Source organism: Sinocyclocheilus grahami, unplaced genomic scaffold (assembly GCF_001515645.1).
Source record: "Sinocyclocheilus grahami isolate Dianchi unplaced genomic scaffold, SAMN03320097.WGS_v1.1 scaffold1422.1, whole genome shotgun sequence".
Classification (NCBI taxonomy): domain Eukaryota; kingdom Metazoa; phylum Chordata; class Actinopteri; order Cypriniformes; family Cyprinidae; genus Sinocyclocheilus; species Sinocyclocheilus grahami.
In genome coordinates this window covers 34352-53805 of record NW_015506601.1, presented here as the reverse complement: position 1 = coordinate 53805, position 19454 = coordinate 34352, and the positions used below count along the sequence as shown (strand labels likewise).

At 38.6% G+C, this 19454-nt stretch overlaps 2 protein-coding genes and 1 long non-coding RNA gene across 4 annotated transcripts in view; 1 reads left to right on the top strand and 2 right to left on the bottom strand.

The window, feature by feature from the left end:
* Window positions 1-10437, bottom strand: part of abcb7 (ATP-binding cassette, sub-family B (MDR/TAP), member 7) — a 60882-nt gene extending 50445 nt beyond the window's left edge. The window contains exon 1 of the mRNA XM_016256357.1: window positions 10230-10437. Within this exon, the coding sequence (XP_016111843.1) occupies window positions 10230-10379 (150 nt within the window). The 5' untranslated portion in view covers window positions 10380-10437. The remainder of the gene's footprint in view (window positions 1-10229) is intronic.
* LOC107570160 (uncharacterized) lies at window positions 9606-17501 on the top strand. The gene is made up of 3 exons (XR_001606997.1): window positions 9606-9617; window positions 11951-11954; window positions 17429-17501. It is a non-coding gene; the product is annotated as an uncharacterized lncRNA (long non-coding RNA).
* A 13-nt stretch (window positions 17502-17514) lies between these two features.
* Window positions 17515-19454, bottom strand: part of zdhhc15b (zinc finger DHHC-type palmitoyltransferase 15b) — a 10720-nt gene continuing 8780 nt past the window's right edge. For both annotated transcript variants that reach the window (XM_016256358.1, XM_016256360.1), the window contains 2 exons: window positions 18204-18267; window positions 17515-17937 (listed from right to left, as the gene is read on the bottom strand). In XM_016256358.1, the coding sequence (XP_016111844.1) occupies window positions 18227-18267 (41 nt within the window). In that variant the 3' untranslated portion in view covers window positions 17515-17937; window positions 18204-18226. The remainder of the gene's footprint in view (window positions 17938-18203; window positions 18268-19454) is intronic.

Here is a 19454-nt window from a genome sequence, read left to right as displayed (position 1 = left end):
GGTCACTCAGTTGTTTTGCACCAAAAATACCTTCATATGGTACCAGACCTTCACGGCCAATGAAAAGCCTGCTTAATGGGAATCAATGAGATTTCTTGTACAATATATCTCTAGCTCACCTTGCTCACCCCATAAGCACATTTAGTTTACCTCAATTCATTATTCATTCACTATTGTGCTCAAGCTCCTGAGTGACTGTTCAGGATCCCAAAATACAACTGATTGCCCTGAAAGCTGGAACTGTGTAATGCTTTGTGAAATATGATATTAGATCTGATGTGTGCTAAATTATATAGAAATTGAGCCTATTTGTTTGATGAATATCTGTACAGAATCCTAATGTTAGGAAAGTGGCTGTATATTTTCATCTATGTGAAAGTCTCAGTAGAAATCTGTTTGTTCAGTTCATTCCTTGGTTCAGATTCTTTGGTAAACATGCGCTTTGCAAACAGACTTTGGTGGAAACTATTGCAGCAACATGTTAATTCTAATGCCCGATCTGTGGTCAGTGATTTTTATGTGATATGTAAGGACTGATGTACAGCAAAATGCATCAGTAAATCTAATAGTGTTGCGGCCTTGGAACCAATTAACCGTATGTGTTTCTGAATGATTAAGATATTACTGGTCACTGGCATTAATGCAGTCATTAAGTGGTCAATTTCATTACAAATTAATTTTTGGATGAACAAAAAAAAATCTAATAATCACTGAAATTTGAGTTTAAATTACAAAAAAATTTAAGTTAATGTTTAAAAAAAATAAAAAAATGCAGTCAAAAGTGAGAAAAGAGCACCAGAGGGTTCAATTGTGATCAAATTATATACAGAATGCAATCGGAGAACGCTCCCTTTATAATCACTTGAGCTGTCAATCATTCTCAAGTTCAGCGTGAGTGAGTTTCCCAGTGATTTGAGTTCTGCACATTCACCAAAACTCCCGTTATAAGCAGTGATGCTGTTTACGCTGCTCAATGAATGCAAGCTTTTATGCAGTGGGAGTAGATCTAAATATAATGCTTATCTAATGTCTGCAGCTCTGCTGTAATAGTAATAGCATCAAAAGTGTTTCACTGTAAAACCTATTTTACATGCAAAGATGTAATCCAATCATTGCAGTGAGTGTTTGCATTTAAGTCTAAGCATTTAAAGGGTACATCGGATGCAAAATTTACTTTTACATGGTGTTTGAACTTAAATGTGTGTTGGCAGTGTGTGTACACAACCACCATATAATGATAAAAATCCACCCAGTGCTTTTTTTTTTTAATCCCCACAAATCATAAGCACAGTGGCTTAGGAAGCCATATGATTGAAAAAAATTTGTATGAGCAAATACAAACAATAAATGTGTTTTTACGCTCTTTAAACGGGGGGTACAATGCCGTTTCATGCATTCAGAGTTGTTTACACTGTTAAAGAGTTGGATTCTCATGCTAAGCATGGACAAAGTTTCAAAAAACAATTTGGACGTATGACAGTATTTCTGTGCCAAAAATATTACTTGCGGGTTTGTACAAGTTTCGGAGAGTTTTTTTCCATCGTGGCTCTTCATGACGTAAGCGAGGGTGGAACTCCTTATATGGGCATTTCTCCCGGAAGAGAGCGCCCGCGCACGCAACGACCAGAGCAAAAGCGAGATCGCGCCCATCAACGTGCTTCATCCAGTGGCAGCGCTGCACGGGACTTGCTCGGGAAGTATGTCTCCAATCCAAAGAAGTGTGTTTTTGGTTGTAAGGGAAAGATAACTTTGTTCAGCTTCCCAAAGAACCCAGCATTATGTAAACAGTGGATACAGTTTGTTTTTCCGGAGCAGCAACGGAGTTTCACAAGTGTGTTTGTTGACGAACGTTTTATAAACAAGGCCCAGTTCGACGCTGGATTTGCACATCGTTTGATACTGAAAGATGGAGCGGTCCCAGCTATAAAAGATCCCGGTCATGATTCTGAACTGCAGACGGTAAGTGAAACGGCATCAAATGTCTGTTTTGTTGGCATTCGGCGCTCAAGTGCTCGTCACTCTTTAGCTCCGCCCACGGCGTGCCTCCAGGAGCTCTGCTTTTTCCAGAGAGAATCGTAAAGCCGTATCTTTCTTTTATAAATATGGTCAAACTAAAGACTTTTTGGAGATATGAAGGATACAGTACTACTCTATAGGTACTCAAGATTAACATGAGATTGGGTGAAACTGTGTGTGTTATGCCCCCTTTACGCTCTTTAATTTGTAGAGAGATAACTATATTTGCCTCAGTTCAAGCGACATGTGAATCAATGATATTTTCCTCTAATATTTGCAGCATGAAATAAACATGAATAAATATTTGAATGCATGTTAAATAAATTAGAACAATTTAATAAAAACGAACATCTCATAAAATCGAGTTTCAAAAAACGTTAATAAGCCCATGTTTTATTGCTGTTTTACATGTTAAATGTGAAGAATGTCAGGTTGGATGCAAAACACTTTTTTTGGCAGAGTATAGTTGTAATTTTCACATTAACTTCACGCAATATAACATGATTTTATTATCGTAATTTTTAGTTTATTCTTAAAATATTGTGATGCTGATCTTATTTATTTTAGTTATTTGTTTTTCAAAGTGGCACAAATGCCGCCGTAGACTATTTGTACTGCATGCAAACACAATCTCGGCACAGTGGCCAAACAAACAAATAAAAAATAAATAGTAAGGAGATATTTGAATTATTTATTAATAAACTAGTGTTTTTAACTGTTGAAAGAATGACATTTTTATTTTTACCAGTAAAAGCCTTGCAATGTCTTTCTGCCAGTTTTAATAAATATTTATTTGCAACATCTTTGACTTGGTTTTTATTCATTTGTAAATGTATTAAGATAGTGCTCATGATAACGCATTTAATCCATATTTTACAATTTACTGTTAAAATTATTCTTTGCAGCATTTTCATTGTTAAATTATTACAACATCAGCTTGGATTTAGGGGTATTTACAGGATTTTATTGGCAACTTTAGATGCCAGGTAAATACTGTACTTTAGTGAAATTACAAAAAATTGCTGCAAAATATATTTACAAGATTTTATTGGCAACTTTTGTTGCCAGGTAAATACTGTACTTTAGCGAGAATACAAAATATTCCTGTAAAATAAACTACAAGTTTTTTAAACCGTCAGCACCGTCTATCAAGCCTAGTGTGATTGCGAAATCGAAAGTGAAAGTAAACAGCGCAAACGCTCATTCAAAACTATTTAAATACACCGCATCCTGAGAGCGACTCCCTGAAAGTTTAAAGGAGTGGACACGAACATCGCAGGAGCGAAACATGTAGCGGGAGCAGGCGGCAATGGTCAGAGATTCAGGGGGAGTGGGAATAAGAAAACAGCCGAATCCCGGACATTTTGGGCAATTACGAAATCCCGGCCGGACGCATTTTTGTAGGTCCAAAAAGGGGACATGTCCGGGGAAAAGAGGACGTATGGTCACCCTAATTTATAATCTATTGCTAATTGATGTATTCTTTTTAAAGTAGCATATGGAAAATATTTTCTGCCTCATTCTGTGACAAGAAGCCTCATCAAATCACAAAAGGAAGCATTTGACTGGTGTTGTGGAGTAAAAAGGTTATAATGTTCTCTTTTGTTGGACAACAGGTTTAGAAATGTGAATACAAGGGAGGTTTAGCTTTAGGCATTTTAATTTAAGCATGTTTAGCTTAGTTAACGGAAGGCTACCTGCTGCCATCAGAGCAAGTGTAATTACTGCATTCACGCGCTCCTCGGATGCTCTCGTTTCCCGAGTTGTGCTTTTAAGTCGGAATGTGAAAACAACATGGACACTCTCCTTACTACAAAGATGTGTTGGATTTGTATTATTAGAGCTTTACGATTTGAGTCGGGAAATTATTTTTCACATGCGGTGCCAGTGATGATGCTTCTTACGTCCGTTTCGGAGAACCGTAGGAAATATTTCAATCGATGGCTCAGGCATGGCACCGAAATCTGCGTTCTGATTCGGTTCTAGTACATACCAGTTACATAGGTTTACCATATTGGTACCGGGTTTCGGTACCCAACCCTAGGTACGGGTAGGTTTTCATGGGAAATTCGAGCATGGCACTGCGTCATTACTAGGGGTGGAACGGTACGGAACCGTACGGTTCTCCACACACGGTTCGGTTTGCTATAAATAACACGTAAAGCAAACAGGGCTCGGCTAATATAGGTTTCTGTTGATGGATGCGCATTCTGGCTTCCCAATACATTACAACAACAGCGATGGAAAAAAAACGTGGACAAACCATTCACTCTTGTTCAATGCGAATGCCGTATGCTGGAATATGAACATTCATTCCGTCATCACCCGGGTACTGATAGCGCGTGCGCACAGGTGAGACCTGACAGGCACACGTTGATATCTGAGTTTAAGCTAAACTCGTTTAAGCTTTGCCAGTTTAAACATTTAAGAGCCAGAGAATACGAGCTCGCGCGCGCAGTGATAAGATTTGTGTGTGCGCTCATCCGAAGCGCACCAAACCGCGCGCAAATATTAAGCATCTTGGTAAGTAGGCTATCCTATAGCAGACATAGCTGGCTGAACGTACTGTATCAGTGCATTCTCTTAAAGTGACAGGATGGCTCAGGAGATGAGTCTTTGAGTTTGTAAACATCAATAAGCTAAAAAATAAAATCAAAGTTTTTTTTTTTTTTTTAGATAATGTAATCTTATTAAAATTGATTTAATAAAATTGGTATTGAAAAAAGTATCGTTCAGGAACCGGTATCGAAGTCAAGGTATCGGTATTGAAAAATTTTGAACGATACCCAGCCCTATAAAGAAGTTATACCGGCTACTAGGCTATCGCATGTGAGGATCCTGCAGCTGGCCGATCGTTTATAGCCTTTTCTCACAGCAGCTAGAATAATTAAATGTATATCATTTTGATGGCGGATTGTAATTCAGAAAGGATTATGTGTTTATGAAAACATGTGCACGGCTAGCGACGTCCCGGGGCTATTGTGTTTTCCAGTCGCGCTACTAAAATGTATCACTGTTTTGCCCGACGGGCTATCTTGAATAGTCAATATAAAATCCCTTCCTTGATTCGCGTTGTTCACTCGCTTGTAGGGGTGAAACAGATCATAGTTTATCATTTACACGTGTTTCTAAGTCTTACCAATTGAAACATTCAGGCATTTTAAACCATTCATGTGCATGAAAAATTCAGTCCGGTGCTCGCGCACACACGCTCAAAGCGCGCACATACAGAGCGGCATTTCAGGCAGAGCACGAACACAGAATGGATTCCTCTTTCGCTTGAACGGACACATACACGCAAAATTATCTCAAAATAACTATCTCGGCAAGTATTTTCAAGTAAATGAATGTAAACAGTGAAGAAAGAAATCGCACGTGCATCATTATATTGGATCCGTGCATTCGGTCTTAAAGCGACAGCAGCCTATAAATACCTGCTGTTTAAGCGCCACCTGCTGTCAGAGAGTGACATTTGCATCTCATTCAGCCCGTCTGCTGTTTTTGTTTCGTTCAGATTTTTTTTATGCAGTACCACAAAGCAAAGTCAGACCATTTTGTTTTTGTTTCAAAATTTCACAATCTAAATAACATGTATGCAACATCTTTGTTTGGATCGTGATTAAAATACACAGGTAAAACCTTAGTTTACTTGCATGGAGAAATTTATTTTATTTGTATTATTTATTTATTTGATTTGGGATAGGTTTTAAAATTTCAAGTTAGTATATTGTTTGACATTTTCAATTTCACAAAGTAATGTGCAGCCTTTTGGTCTGAGAAATAACAAAAGGACACCTTTTTTTAAAATCTGTCTTAAATCTCATTTTGTTAAAAAAGAAATTGTGAGAAAATTGTATTGAGTTCAGTGAATCGTTACATCCCTATATGCTACTAGTTTTTTATTATTTAAATTGTTCTTTAAATAATAAGTGTTACTTAAATAATAAAGAACCATATTTTTTTTGCTCATCTGAAAAATGATCCAATCTGTGACTCAAAATGTGATATGATAATGTCATATAATCCGAACAGTGAGATTTGTGATCCATTGCACCCCTACTCTCTTGACTTGTTATTTGAAGAAAAAATACAATATATTTTATTCGGGCTAGTTAAATTTGTGGCAGACTTGTTACTTACTTGTTCAGTATCCGGTGAAATTTCTTATTTGGATCATATATTCCAAGACGTAGGCTAGAATCTGTGATTGCGAAGTACATTAAATATCCACATCAGTGCAGTGACTGACTGCCACACATACTCTTCAGAACATTACATTCATTCGCGCTGGAGCCGTGCCGGAGCACAACCCACGCAAAGAAATACTTTCTGTACTTAAGTACAATGAATATCACATACTTTAAGACTTTTACTCAAGTAATATTCAAAACAGTGACTTCAACTTCTACCAAAGTCATTTTCTGGTAAGATATCTGTACTTTTACTTGAGTATGGCTTTCAGGTACTTTATACACCACTGACGAGGGACAATTCAAGGCAGGTTTTGCTAAAAAGTTCAAACTCAAGGATGACTTTATATTTCTTATGATTAGGTGCAAATCGCCTTCCACGGAAGAGAGGGGTGTGATGAGCAGAGCTAATTAGCATTTAAAGAGACATGCACCGAAACAGGTTGCTGTGAACAGAGCTGTTTTTGACATGGTAAAAAGGGTGTTATTTTACACGACCACTGAGGAATTTTAACCAAAGTATGTTGCAGACATTTCATGAAGACCCTAAAGAATTATACTAACTTGTGGAAAATGGGCATCCGATGTCCCCTTTAAGATGTACACAGAGTATTCAAATCAGAGGGCTAAAAGCAGGGTAGAAAACGGAGAGTTATTCATAAGTGCACAGCTGCAGCTGTATACACTGTGTGAAATTAATCTCTTACATTGTACGTGCATCTGTGCTTTGTTGTTTATGATGAGAGAATTCGCGGAATTCAGTCAGCGAACGCGCGCGCACTCAACAAAACTGATCTGTTTCAGCGATGATTCATCTGAACGCCTGATTGGCCATTGCATTCCTAAGCTCAACAGAATTGTGTGTGATTGGTTCAAATGCGCAACACTGTAAAAACACCTAAAATGAAATACGGCGCAACATGAGCAGATCTTAATTTGATGCCACAATCGACACTGTTCATTTTCACTTTGTTAGCAACAGACGTAATAGATTTAATTTGTTTGTGCAGGGGCATTTTTGTCCAATTTAAAGGCATTTTTGCCCCAAATCCCCGTGGCCAGGGGGAGGCTAAGCCCTTTCCCCCAGCCTTACACATGCTCCGCCTATGATTAGGGATAATGCACGGCTAGCTGTATGTTGAACAATTTTAGTGCACGACGTGAAGGCAAGAAAAACCTGACGCAAAGCTACGGCTCGTTAGCTCAGCATTCATGACCGCTTCAGATCAGAAAGAGATGAAATAGCGCGGTAAGATCCCATTTATTTGAATTAATTAAAGGGGTCATATGGTGCTGCTAAAAAGAACATAATTTTGTGTATTTGGTGTAATGAAATGTGTTTATGCAGTTTAAGGTAAAAAAAAACACATTATTTTCCACATACTGTACATTATTATTTCTCCTCTATGCCCCGCCTTTCTGAAACACGTCGATTTTTACAAAGCTCATCGGTCTGAAAAGCGAGGTGTGCTCTGATTGGCCAGCTATCCAGTGCGTTGTGATTGGCCGAATACCTCAAGCGTGTGACGGAAATGTTACGCCCCTTACCATATTGTGATGCCGTGTCTGGCTGGAGAGACGAGACAAAAACATTAAAACCCATTATAAACGAGGCATTTGTTGCATCCAGTGGGGACATAATTATGGATTATAATGACTTATACTGTCTTTTTACGCGTTGCATTGCATCGCGCCACGTAAACATAAAACCATGTCTGCATTTGTGATCAGAGAAATGACAAACAACAAGTGCTACTCTACACTGCCCAAAACTCGCGTTTGAATCATCAGTGGCAAATCCTTTAAATATGAAAACGTACTTACAGTCTGTGAGTCAGAAGAGCTGGCATTGTAGTCTACTCTCCCAGGATCCGGAAACGGTTCTCCATTGAATGTGCTGCACACATCTGGATATTTGGTTTAAACTGTTCTGGAACAGTGTTGTAAATACAACTTAACCACTGATTTCTAGTCGTGTCCTCTTTTGGAAGACCAAACAAAGTAGTTTCGCTTTCACAACGAAACACACAGCATCTTCAGGACATGGCGGCAGCAACAACAATACTACAGCGAGAATAAAAGTTATGCCTTCTTTCTTTGCGTGAACATTTGTGTGGCGTTATGCAAATCTTCCCACATAGTGAGGTAGATATGTGGGGGCATGTTAGAACGAGCCGTTTTAGGTAGGTGTGGCTGACTCTTAACTTTTATAAAGAATATCTCTTTGGATTTGAGACTTTAGTCTTCGCAACTTTACAGATCTTCTTTATGCACCAAGAGCTTGTAACACTCCAAAGAGAAAGGAAACATTGAAATCGCATCATATGACCCCTTTAATTATAATATTTAGCTATTTGAATTAATTTTTCGATCGAGAGAGAGAGAGAGAGGAGACAGTTGCCTACCTGCGTCTGTGCATCTCTCCAGTAGGCTATTTAATCTATTTTATTAATAAAAGTCACGGGGCAGCGTTCTCAAGAAGTCTGTGTCCTCCTGAATGTTTGAACACGTGCGCAGCGCGATCTCCGATCTCACAAACCAAAATAATAGGCATGATTTTCTCAGGCCACATGTAAAATCATATGAATTATTATAAAGATTATTAAAATGAATACGTATGGATGACAGTTGATTACAATAATATTTCAGTTTATTTCCATCATTAGTAACAGTTTCCCCTTTGGGATAAAGTTAATATATATTAATAATACTTCATTAACTGTTATTTACTATCCCTGTTGTAGTATTATTCATAAGATTTTTTTTTCACCATGTTTCCAAATTCTCTACCCCAGGTCCAAAAGAGATGTAAAGAATGTACAAACTGAAAACATTAAATACTTTTGTGATCTATTTGTTATTTTCAAAAGAGAAATACTGTCATGGATGCCTACAGAGCAGAGGTCACCTTTTTTAAATTCCAATGGGAGAGATGGACTTTTCTTTGTCTTTTGTTTATCATTATTTTGTGCTGTAATGTTGGTTACTGTGATATTTCGGTTTCAAAAGCCAGCAAAAAAATAACACTTCATGTGAGTGTTCATGTGATTTTAAACATTGATAAATGCATAATAATCGCCATAATCGTGAAACCGTGATTATTCCTCAGACAGTAATCGTACCAACAAAATCTATAATCGTTGCATCCCTACACTCGACTAGCTGTTTGAAAACTCACCAACTAGCTGATTTAAAAATAATAATAATAATAATAAAAGTAGAAATATAAATAACAATATGTTGTCCCTAGTGTTGAATCATTCACATCACAAGTTACTGCCTACTTATAAGCATACAAAAAGCGTTTTCTATGACACCGTCAGTTGTCCTGACAATAAATCGTACTGCAATAATATCCATGTCTTTTGCAACAACAAAAAAACTATATGGCCAGTTTTTCTTTCATTTGCAGTTAATGTCACACATTACTGTATTGTCAAAAACACACTGGTCCTCGTCACACCTAATTGGGAACTTGTTGTCTGGCACAAGGACTCTGATTGAATGTTGTGGGAGGAGAAAAGATACTTCAGTCACAACAACATAAAGGGGTTTGGGAGTCAAACAGGGCCCCGTCACATGTTACACTGATATGAGCTGAAGCCAGAGAGGGATTCAGTCTTATCCAAGCACACATGTTTCTATCACATGACCCACGGGACGGAAGGAGTTAACTCCAAACCAGTGGTTAAAAGTTAAGTCTGAAACAGTCTACAACAGACAAAGTAGTGTAGCTACATACTCAACAACTCAGCTTGTCTGCTGACATTATATATCAGCATATACTGTAATCGCGTTGCTATGTAGCAGAAAATAACACTGATGGTTCCTACGAATGACCAACAGCTTCACATTTACACAACAGAGTCACGATGAAACATAACAACTGCCTACTTCAGTAAGCAGCGGACAGTGTGAAAGAAAAGCATGCGCACAACGGCTGCATTAGTGAACTGTTGTTAGTGTGTAAAGTTTGAGTCGCTGTCCTCACGCGACTGTGTGCCAGAGGTGACTGTAAGTTACCTGGTAAGTGCTCCGCGGCTTGCGTTTATTCGCCGCTCGGTGCTGGTGACAGGTCCACGCGTCAACGGCGCTGCTCTGCTGGAGCAACACGGACAATTTACGCCTTTGCATGTGAAATCCGCATTTCAGAGCGACCAAGAGCGGCGCCATGCTGAACCGAGGGGCTGAGAGAGGGAACGCAACGCGTGACGTCAGTTCCGCGCATGCGCCTGCGGTAGCCGATAGAAACACGACAGTGGACTTTTCAGCTTTATTTATTTTTAGTCACCACATTCACAAAGGGTTAAATTGCTCTTCTTAATTTGAATATGCGTGTACCCTCCGTTTTCTCTCTGAATTATTTGTTTAAAGCATTAGTTCATGATGCTTTTATGCAACTACAGCACTGAAGGGCGACATTGAGTCGCTTATATGTTGGGAAACCCAGACAAGCCCTGCTAGCATGGAACCTTTATATAAGCACAATTTTTCACCCCACAATTATTTCATATGTAATAACAAGGAAAGGGTATTTTTACGGTGGCCGAGAAGTGCAAAACAAATCACAATTCTGAAAACAAAAGAACAAATTACAAACGCAAATGCAAGTCTAAAAAACAAAATAACAATTCAGAAAGCACAACAACAATTCAGAAAACATTATAACAAGTCAGAAAACACAATGACAAACTTGAAAACAAAATAAGTCAGAAAACAATGACAAATTCGAAAACAAATGAACAAGTCAGAAAACACAACACAATTCAGACAAACCGGAAGAGGTAGGTATAGTTTGAGACAGCGCCATTGGTTTGGGATTACTCACCGCTGACTGGACGAGACATCTGTCAATCAATGTATACAGGAAGAACCAGCTGAAGAACAGCAGAGTCGTGGTAGAAAGTTCGGACATGGTATTAAAGTAGCTCAGTTTAAATGTATTGTATCAATTGCTCTTACTATGTAATTCAAAATACGGGGTGTTTATTTAAATTTAATTAAAAGTGGTTGTGACTTATTAGTTCCAGTGCAGATGGATAAGCGATTGACGTTGGATTTTTGACGCAATCGACCCGGGTTCGAGCCCGTCTTTTGCCGAACTTTTTTTCCCTTCCTTTTCAAATCTCATAGATAGATAGATAGATAGATAGATAGATAGATAATGGGGATAGATAGATAGATAGACAGACAGACAGACAGACAGATAGATCGATAGATAATGTCCTTCCAAGAGAAGGGGGTGGTGGCAGGGATAGATAGATAGATATTTCTTTTTCTATTTAACTATTTTTGTTTATGCTAATTATTTTATTTTACCAAATAAACCTTAAATTAAAAAAAAAAAAATCAGCATAGATCACAGACATAGCCTACACTAAAAAATGCTGGGTTGTTTCAACCCAACTTTGGGTCAAATATGAACTAACCCAGGTGTTGGGTTAAATTCTTTAATTACATTTTTAACCCAAAAGTTGGGTTGAAACAACCCAGCATTTTTTAGAGTGTACTCACAGATACATTTCTGTGTATAATTTGTGTATTATCAAACATTCATCAATATGTCTGCACCTCTCCCTATTTTCTTACCAGCGCATCTGAAACAGCTTCCTGTCTGCTGTCTTCCTCTTCCCTCACGTTGACACAGATAAGCCAGAAAAAATGCTGTTTCTACAGAGAACTTTAACATGAACCTGACTTATTACACATCTGTTTCATTTCTTAAAATGTTTTAAGGACTCCAGTAAAGTATAGCCTAATTTATTGTTTTTTGATAACTTGCTAAATTGCAGTGAATTTGCTAGCTAGCTACAATACGAGGTGTCTCTTTCTGCACGGTCTCGCTTTAGGTGTGTCAAGCTGCCTGTCAGTACCGAATTCGGCTGTCTTACACGGTTCATTGTGCTTTTAAAAACTTGTCAAACACATCCCACTCTTTCTTCGCATTCATCAATGTTTCTTTGGTGCTTGTGTATAAGCAGTTCTGCACTGCATGATATATTTACAGATAAACTATAAATCTCTATTGATGTACATCTTCATATCGCCCGGCCCTGCCGGAGGCGGCTCCTCTGACATGCTCTCGCCCCCCGAGGAGGCACGCGCCACACTTTTAAAACCCCTGAGCAAGATTATAATATTATCATACAGCTTTCTCAGTCTCAGCATTTATTTTATTCTTTTTATTGTTAAACCAGCGACTCAGAATAGTCTGCTGGGCAGCGCTTCCTTTCATTTCCAGAGCTGGTGGTCTTCCAGTAAGCAGCACAAAGTGCAAACTGCGAAGCAATAGTTGGGCGTTACCAATTTATGCAATGGAGGGAGACTTTAGTCCTTAATTGACAAACTCGCATTCGAATCGGCACAACATTTTTTTTTACAAAATATACAGATTCTACATGTTTTTCATGTGGACATGGCAGATATTGGGGGGTTGTAATTGCTAGTTTTGAATATTGGGGGTTTAAAGGGGTCATATGATGCGATTTCAATGTTTCCTTTCTCTTTGAAGTGTTACAAGCTCTTGGTGCATAAAGAAGATCTGTAAAGTTGCGAAGACTAAAGTCTCAAATCCAAAGAGATATTCTTTATAAAAGTTCAGAGTCAGCCACGCCTACCTAAAACGGCTCGTTCTAACACGCCCCCACATATCTACCTCACGATGTGGGAAGATTTGCATAACGCCGCCCAAATGTTCACGCAAAGAAAGAAGGCGTAACTTTTATTCTTGCTGTAGTATTGTTGTTGCTGCCACCATGTCGTGAAGACGCTGTGTGTTTTGTTGTGAAAGTGAAACTACTTTGTTTGTCCTTCCAAAAGAGAATGATATCTGCTTCGTCATGCCTGGAGCTGATCCGTGCTGGTCGATGAGGAAATACAACAACTTTGCGCTGTGGATCGCCGGATCGGCTTTCACCGTGGACGAAGCGGAGTCCAGCCCGGGGTCGTAACATGTGGTTGCTGCAAGCCCGCCGGATGCTCCTTCGTCGAATCCGCCGGCCGCGCCGCTCACTCTAGGCCACCGTGTGTGACGCTGTGTGTTTCGTTGTGAAAGCGAAACTACTATGTTTGGCCTTAATCAGTAATTATGTCCCCACTGGATGCTACAAATGCCTTGTTTATAATGGGTTTTAATGGTTTTGTCTCGTCTCTCCGGCCGGACACGGCATCACAATATGGTAAGGGGCGTAACATTTCCGTCACACGCTTGAGGTATTCGGGCAATCACAACGCACTGGATAGTTGGCCAATCAGAGCACACCTCGCTTTTCGGACCGATGAGCTTTGTAAAAATCGACACATTTCGGAAAGGCGGGGCATAGAGGAGAAACAATAATGTACAGTATGTGGAAAATAATGTGTTTTTTTTAACCTTAAACCGCATAAACACATTGCATTACACCAAATAATGTTCTTTTTAGCAACACCATATGACCCCTTTAAAGCGTCATGGCAGAGCATTGAAGTCGACTAGTCGGTGCAACCCCTACTTTTGAGTGTGTAAAAGTGATTTTAAAATGAACAAGGTTTGTAGGTTTAATGTCTAGCTCAATTTGGGTTAATTTTAGCCTAGCAATGTACTTATTTTAAACCATAAAAAAGCAAGCCAGCATGCTGGTCAAACATATAACCCAAATTGTTGGGTCAAAACAACCCAGCGCTGGGTTCGTCCCTTTTTGACCCAGCAGTTTTTAGAGTGTAAGATCAATGTTAACACAGTCTGTTAATTAATTATAAGTTATGATTGCACAAGTGAAATGTTGCCTTTTCTGAGCAATATGGCAGGTCTGAGAATGTGATTATCATGCTTTGCCGTGAAAAAGAGAAAGCCCTTATTGTCTTCTATGAACATTCTGTCCATTGTGGCCTGCTGAAAATTCAAGTAATTACCTGCCATTATGAATGTGGAATTAGAAAGCTTCCACCTCTCTGTTCTGTTCCAGCTGACCTTCGCATTCTGTTCAGCATTTTTAATTCATTCAACATCCAGCCACCAATGATAATTGTAGACCTCCTAGGGAAATCACAGAGCTTGGTAGATAGCCAAGTGTTGAATGGCACAAAGATGAGTCTTCCAAAATAGCGAAATAATGGACAGTTCACGGCTGTCATTCTTACACACTAATAATTCTGTGAAGATTAAATGTGAAAGTCTTTCAGCTTTTCTTTAAAAAAACACTCCGATTAATAACGTAATCTCAGTTCCTTGAGATAACAGGAACGAGCATTGCGTTTCCTACGCTAGGGGAAAACTGTTTTTCTCAGAATACTGGAGCCCGATTTGTTAACGTTTGTGTAGCTGCACGAACAAATGGCATTTCAGCCCTAAGGGTAGCGTGGGGCAAAAAAGGGCACAATCAAGTCAAGTCACCTTTATTTATATAGCGCTTTTAACAATACAGATTGTGTCAAAGCAACTGTACAGCATTAATTAGGAAAATAGTGTGTCAATAATGCAAAGTGACAATCGTAAACACTCAATTTTCAGTTAAAGACAGTTCATCATTGAATTCAGTGATGTCATCATCCAGCTCAGTTCAGTTTAAATAGTATCTTTGCAATCATTTGCAATCAAGTCAACGATATCGCTGGAAATAAAGTGTCCCCAACTAAGCAAGCCAGAGGCGACAGCGGCAAGGAACCAAAACTCCATCGGTGACAGAATGGAGAAAAAACCTTGGGAGAAACCAGGCTCAGTCGGGGGGCCAGTTCTCCTCTGACCAGACGAAACCAGCAGTTCAATTCCAGGCTGCAGCAAAGTCAGATTGTGCAGAGGACTCATCTGGTTCCTGTGGTCTTGTCCCGGTGGCCGTCTGAGACAAGGTCTTTACTGGGGAGCTGTATCTGGTGCTCATCTAGTTGTCCTGGTCTCTGCTGACTTTCAGGGCTGTAGAGGTCCTCTCTAGGTGCTGGTCCACCAGCTGGGCTGGATACGTACTGGATCCGGGTGACTGCAGTGACCATCTGATCTGGATACAGACTATATCTGGTGCCAACGGTGACCTCAGAATAAGAGAGAAACAGACTAATATTAGCATAGATGCCATTCTTTTAGTGATGTAGCAAGTACATTTGAATATTAGAAATGTGTTAGTGTGTTATGTGTAAGCCAGGTTAAAGAGATGGGTCTTTAATATAGATTTAAACTGCAAGAGTGTGTCTGCCTCCCGAACAATGTTAGGTAGCTTATTCCAGAGTTTGGGCGCTAAATAGGAAAAGGATCATCCGCCCGCAGTTGATTTTGATATTATAGGTATTATCAAATGGCCAGCGTTTTGAGAACGCAGCGGACGTGGAGGACTATAATGTAACAAGAGCTCGTTCAAATACTGAGGTGCTCGACCATTCAGGGCTTTACAAGTAATAAGCAAGATTTTTAAATCTATACGATGTTTAATAGGGAGCCAGTGCAGTGTTGACAGAACTGGGCTAATATGGTCATACTTCCTGGTTCTAGTAAGATCTCTAGCTGCTGCATTTTGGACCAGCTGGAGTTTGTTTATTAAGCGCAGAGCAACCACCCAATAAAGCATTACAATAATCTAACCTTGAGGTCATAACCGCATGGATTAACATTTCTGCATTTGACAATGAGAGCATAGGTCGTAATTTAGATATATTTTTGAGATGGAAAAATGCAGTTTTACAAATGCTAGAAACGTGGCTTTCTAAGGAAAGATTGCTATCAAATGGCACACCTAGGTTCCTAACTGATGACGAGGAATTGACAGAGCAGCCATAAAGTCTTAGACAGTGTTCTAGGTTATTACATGCAGAGTTTTTAGGTCCTATAATTAACACCTCTGTTTTTTCAGAATTTAGCAGTTAGAAATTACTCGTCATCCAGTTTTCATCCAGTCAACCCGGAATCAACGCGGCCCGGGCTATAAGGCCACAGTCTTCTGACAAAATAGTCCTGAGCACTGACAGGGGTACAGGTTGGTTAGGCGGACAAAATCCGTGGCTAAAGGGCAGGGATGTCTGGGGTATAAAACCTAGATCAGCGAATGTAAGCCAGTTGAATGGCATCTACTATCCAGTGGGATAACCTTTGGTTTTTTTAACTGTCGCCACGTATACTTTGAGCATGGAAGGGGTGTTTTCAAGAAGTGAAGATCAATAAATAAGTAAAGTATTTATTGACATTCAATCATCAGACAGAACTTACAAACAATACAATATTTTGCACCATTGGGAAAAACATTGGCATGTAATGACTTAAACGTAGTGGATATGGAGTTAAAGAAAAGTTTGAGCGCATACACAGTCAAAGATTAAGACTCCCTCAGATTAAGGTCAGTGCAAATCAAACAATAAGCATTGGCTAATAAGGATCCTCAAGTGAGAACCATATGACAGGCATATCAATTACAGTATCTGAAGAGGGCCACACAAACGGGACTCAAGCATACCTTTCAAACAGACTTTAAATTCAAAAGGATTACTCACCCACTTAGAATACAACACGATACTGCAATGCCATATCTACTTTTGCACTAGAGGAAAACGTGGCAATAGTTTTCACAGGACAGTCATATCGTATGAAATCAGCCTCATGTGTTCATGGGTTTTACAGTAATACATTAAACATATCTTGTATTAGGTTTTACAAGTCCCAAACTATACTCAGCATGTCTCTTCCTAAATATATACACAGAGAGGTATCAAAAAATTTGTTTATATTGCATCACAACGTAAAAGAAAGAAGGTAAATCCAGACTGCTCTCTAATGACCATAGGATCACAGTCTGAATCAGTGATTAAGAATTAAAACAAGCTCAATAAAAATGTCAGCTTAAGTCAGTGATGTACTGTATACAGAGGATAAATGCATAGGATTGACTTCTTACCAACTCAATATGAAACTTATATTAATGTTGGCAACACACACACACACAAATCAGAGGAAGAGCTCTCCGTTTGCACTGGGTGAATGTCATGAAACATGTTCATGTCACATTTCACCCCAAAACCAAAAGAAAAAGGAAATTCATAAAAGGAATTATATTGTGCATAATAAACAAGAAACCTATTTTACTTTGTGACATTTTAACTAAGCACATTTCCCCCCAGTTCCCATTACTGTGATGCATCCAGATATTTTAAATTAAATTTTTTTTTAACTGTACTACTTTTCATTAAAGATTAAAGGATAGCAAATACTACCAAAAAGTATAAATACTTCACAATTTATGCAAATAAAAGTTTTGCATTTTTGCAAGTTTTGATATAAAAATACTTAATGCTTAATTTAAAGCCATGCCTATTACATAATATAATCTCACTTTGTTTTCGGGGTGAAGTATGATCTGGACATGTTGGTTTATAAAGACTTATCCCACTATGTGAAGAAAAGAAAAAAAAAACAAATAAAAGCTATCAGAAACATCCTAGAAATTCCTCCAACTAGATATTGGTATATCATATTTGATCAGAGATGTGTCCATCTGTTCTCATAAAAGCATGATAATAAACAGTCCAACAGGTCTATGACATCTGAAAATGCCCGTGATTGTCCTGTGGCTCTCCTTTTCACAAAAGATGAGCGATATACTTGATAACATTCAGCGCAATTTCTAAGTATTTCTCAGCATTACAGGAAACTCCTCACTGTTCCCAATAAATTTGGCTCTCTAAAAACAGGCTTTTCTGGAACGATCCAGGATTTGGAATGCAGTCGTCTCATTCAAGGATGGGTGCTTTCTTAAACAGCTCATGATGCAGGATCCCACTAGTCAAATAAATAAGAAACCAATGTTAGCGTAAAAAAGAAAAACTTTTGAGCAGATAAGCTAGATTACTAGATCCAGAATTGTATACTGAGTGGTGTTGCCAGGGTCGCTATTGTGAAGGACAAACCACATCATTTTGAGAAATCATTCATGTCCACAGTACAAACCCTCTCAAGTTAAATACTCAGTGCTAGAGACATGCCTAAATTACATATGAGCCACAGTAATATATATGCTTGCCTTCACCACTAAAACCCATACTCACCAAGTATCCGTCCGCTTCGGTGATTATGATTCCGTCCTAATAATGACTGAAGGTCCATTTTCATCTGAAATAACATTGGATTGGAGAGAGTTAACACTTGTTTAAAAATACAAGCAGATTTTACTCTAACAGCAGATTTATTTAAACAATCTGAACTGGAAACAAATGACTAAATATCTAATGTTACTGAACCCAAACGTCCATAAACCCTGTATTGTTAAGGTATAGCACTGCACCTGTATTAGCTATAGCACCTTTATCTGAAATCCAAACACAGGGCTCCAGACTAACAAATGACAGCAGTGTCACTAAATATCGCATACTTTGTTGAAATGGACAATAAAACACTAAGTTGTAAATTTACTTGTAACTGTAAAAACAGTACTCTGTAAAAACAGTAAACATCGGTCCAATTTATACACAGTGTAAAAACCCACTTTTATATGAAAATATGTAAATATTCTATAGTATATTCTTCTTATTATTACAGGGCTACTTACTACCTGGAAATAAATTGATAAAAAAAATATTGATTTGAGTTGTAATATTTTATTAGCTCAAAATGTAACGGGGAAAAAAAAGCGGTCTGTTATTCACGGTCTTACCCAAATGACATACTATACACCATGCACTTAAACAACGCACTATGTCTAACTTGTTTGTCATCTATCATAGATAGTCTGACACTTTTTTAAGGTTAAAGGGGTCATATGATGCGATTTCAAGTTTTCCTTTCACTTTGGAGTGTTGCAAGCTCTTGGTGCATAAAGAAGATCTGTAAAGTTGCAAAGACTAAAGTCTCAAATCCAAAGAGATATTCTTTATAGAAGTTAAGAGTCAGCCACGCCTACCTAAAACGGCTCGTTCTAACACGCCCCCACATGTCTACATCACTATGTGGAAATATTAGCATAATGCCACCCAAATGTGCATGCAAAGAAAGAAGGAGTGGTTTCAGGAACAGCAGTAGTGTTGAAGCAGCATGTCAGGGAGACGCTGTGTGTTTCAGTACGAAAGCAAAAGCACTTTATTTGGCCTTCCGGAAGTAGATGCAATTAGGAACCATTGGTTAAGATTTATTTACAACAGAACAGCACAACCCAGATGTTCGAATTTGTGCAACGCATTTTATGGACGACAGTTTTTTGAACCTAGAAGAGTACAAGGCTGGCTGTGCACAAAGGCTATTTCTAAAAAATAAAAAAGGGTCAATTCCGACTTTGCTATGACAATCTGGCGCTTCTGAATCAG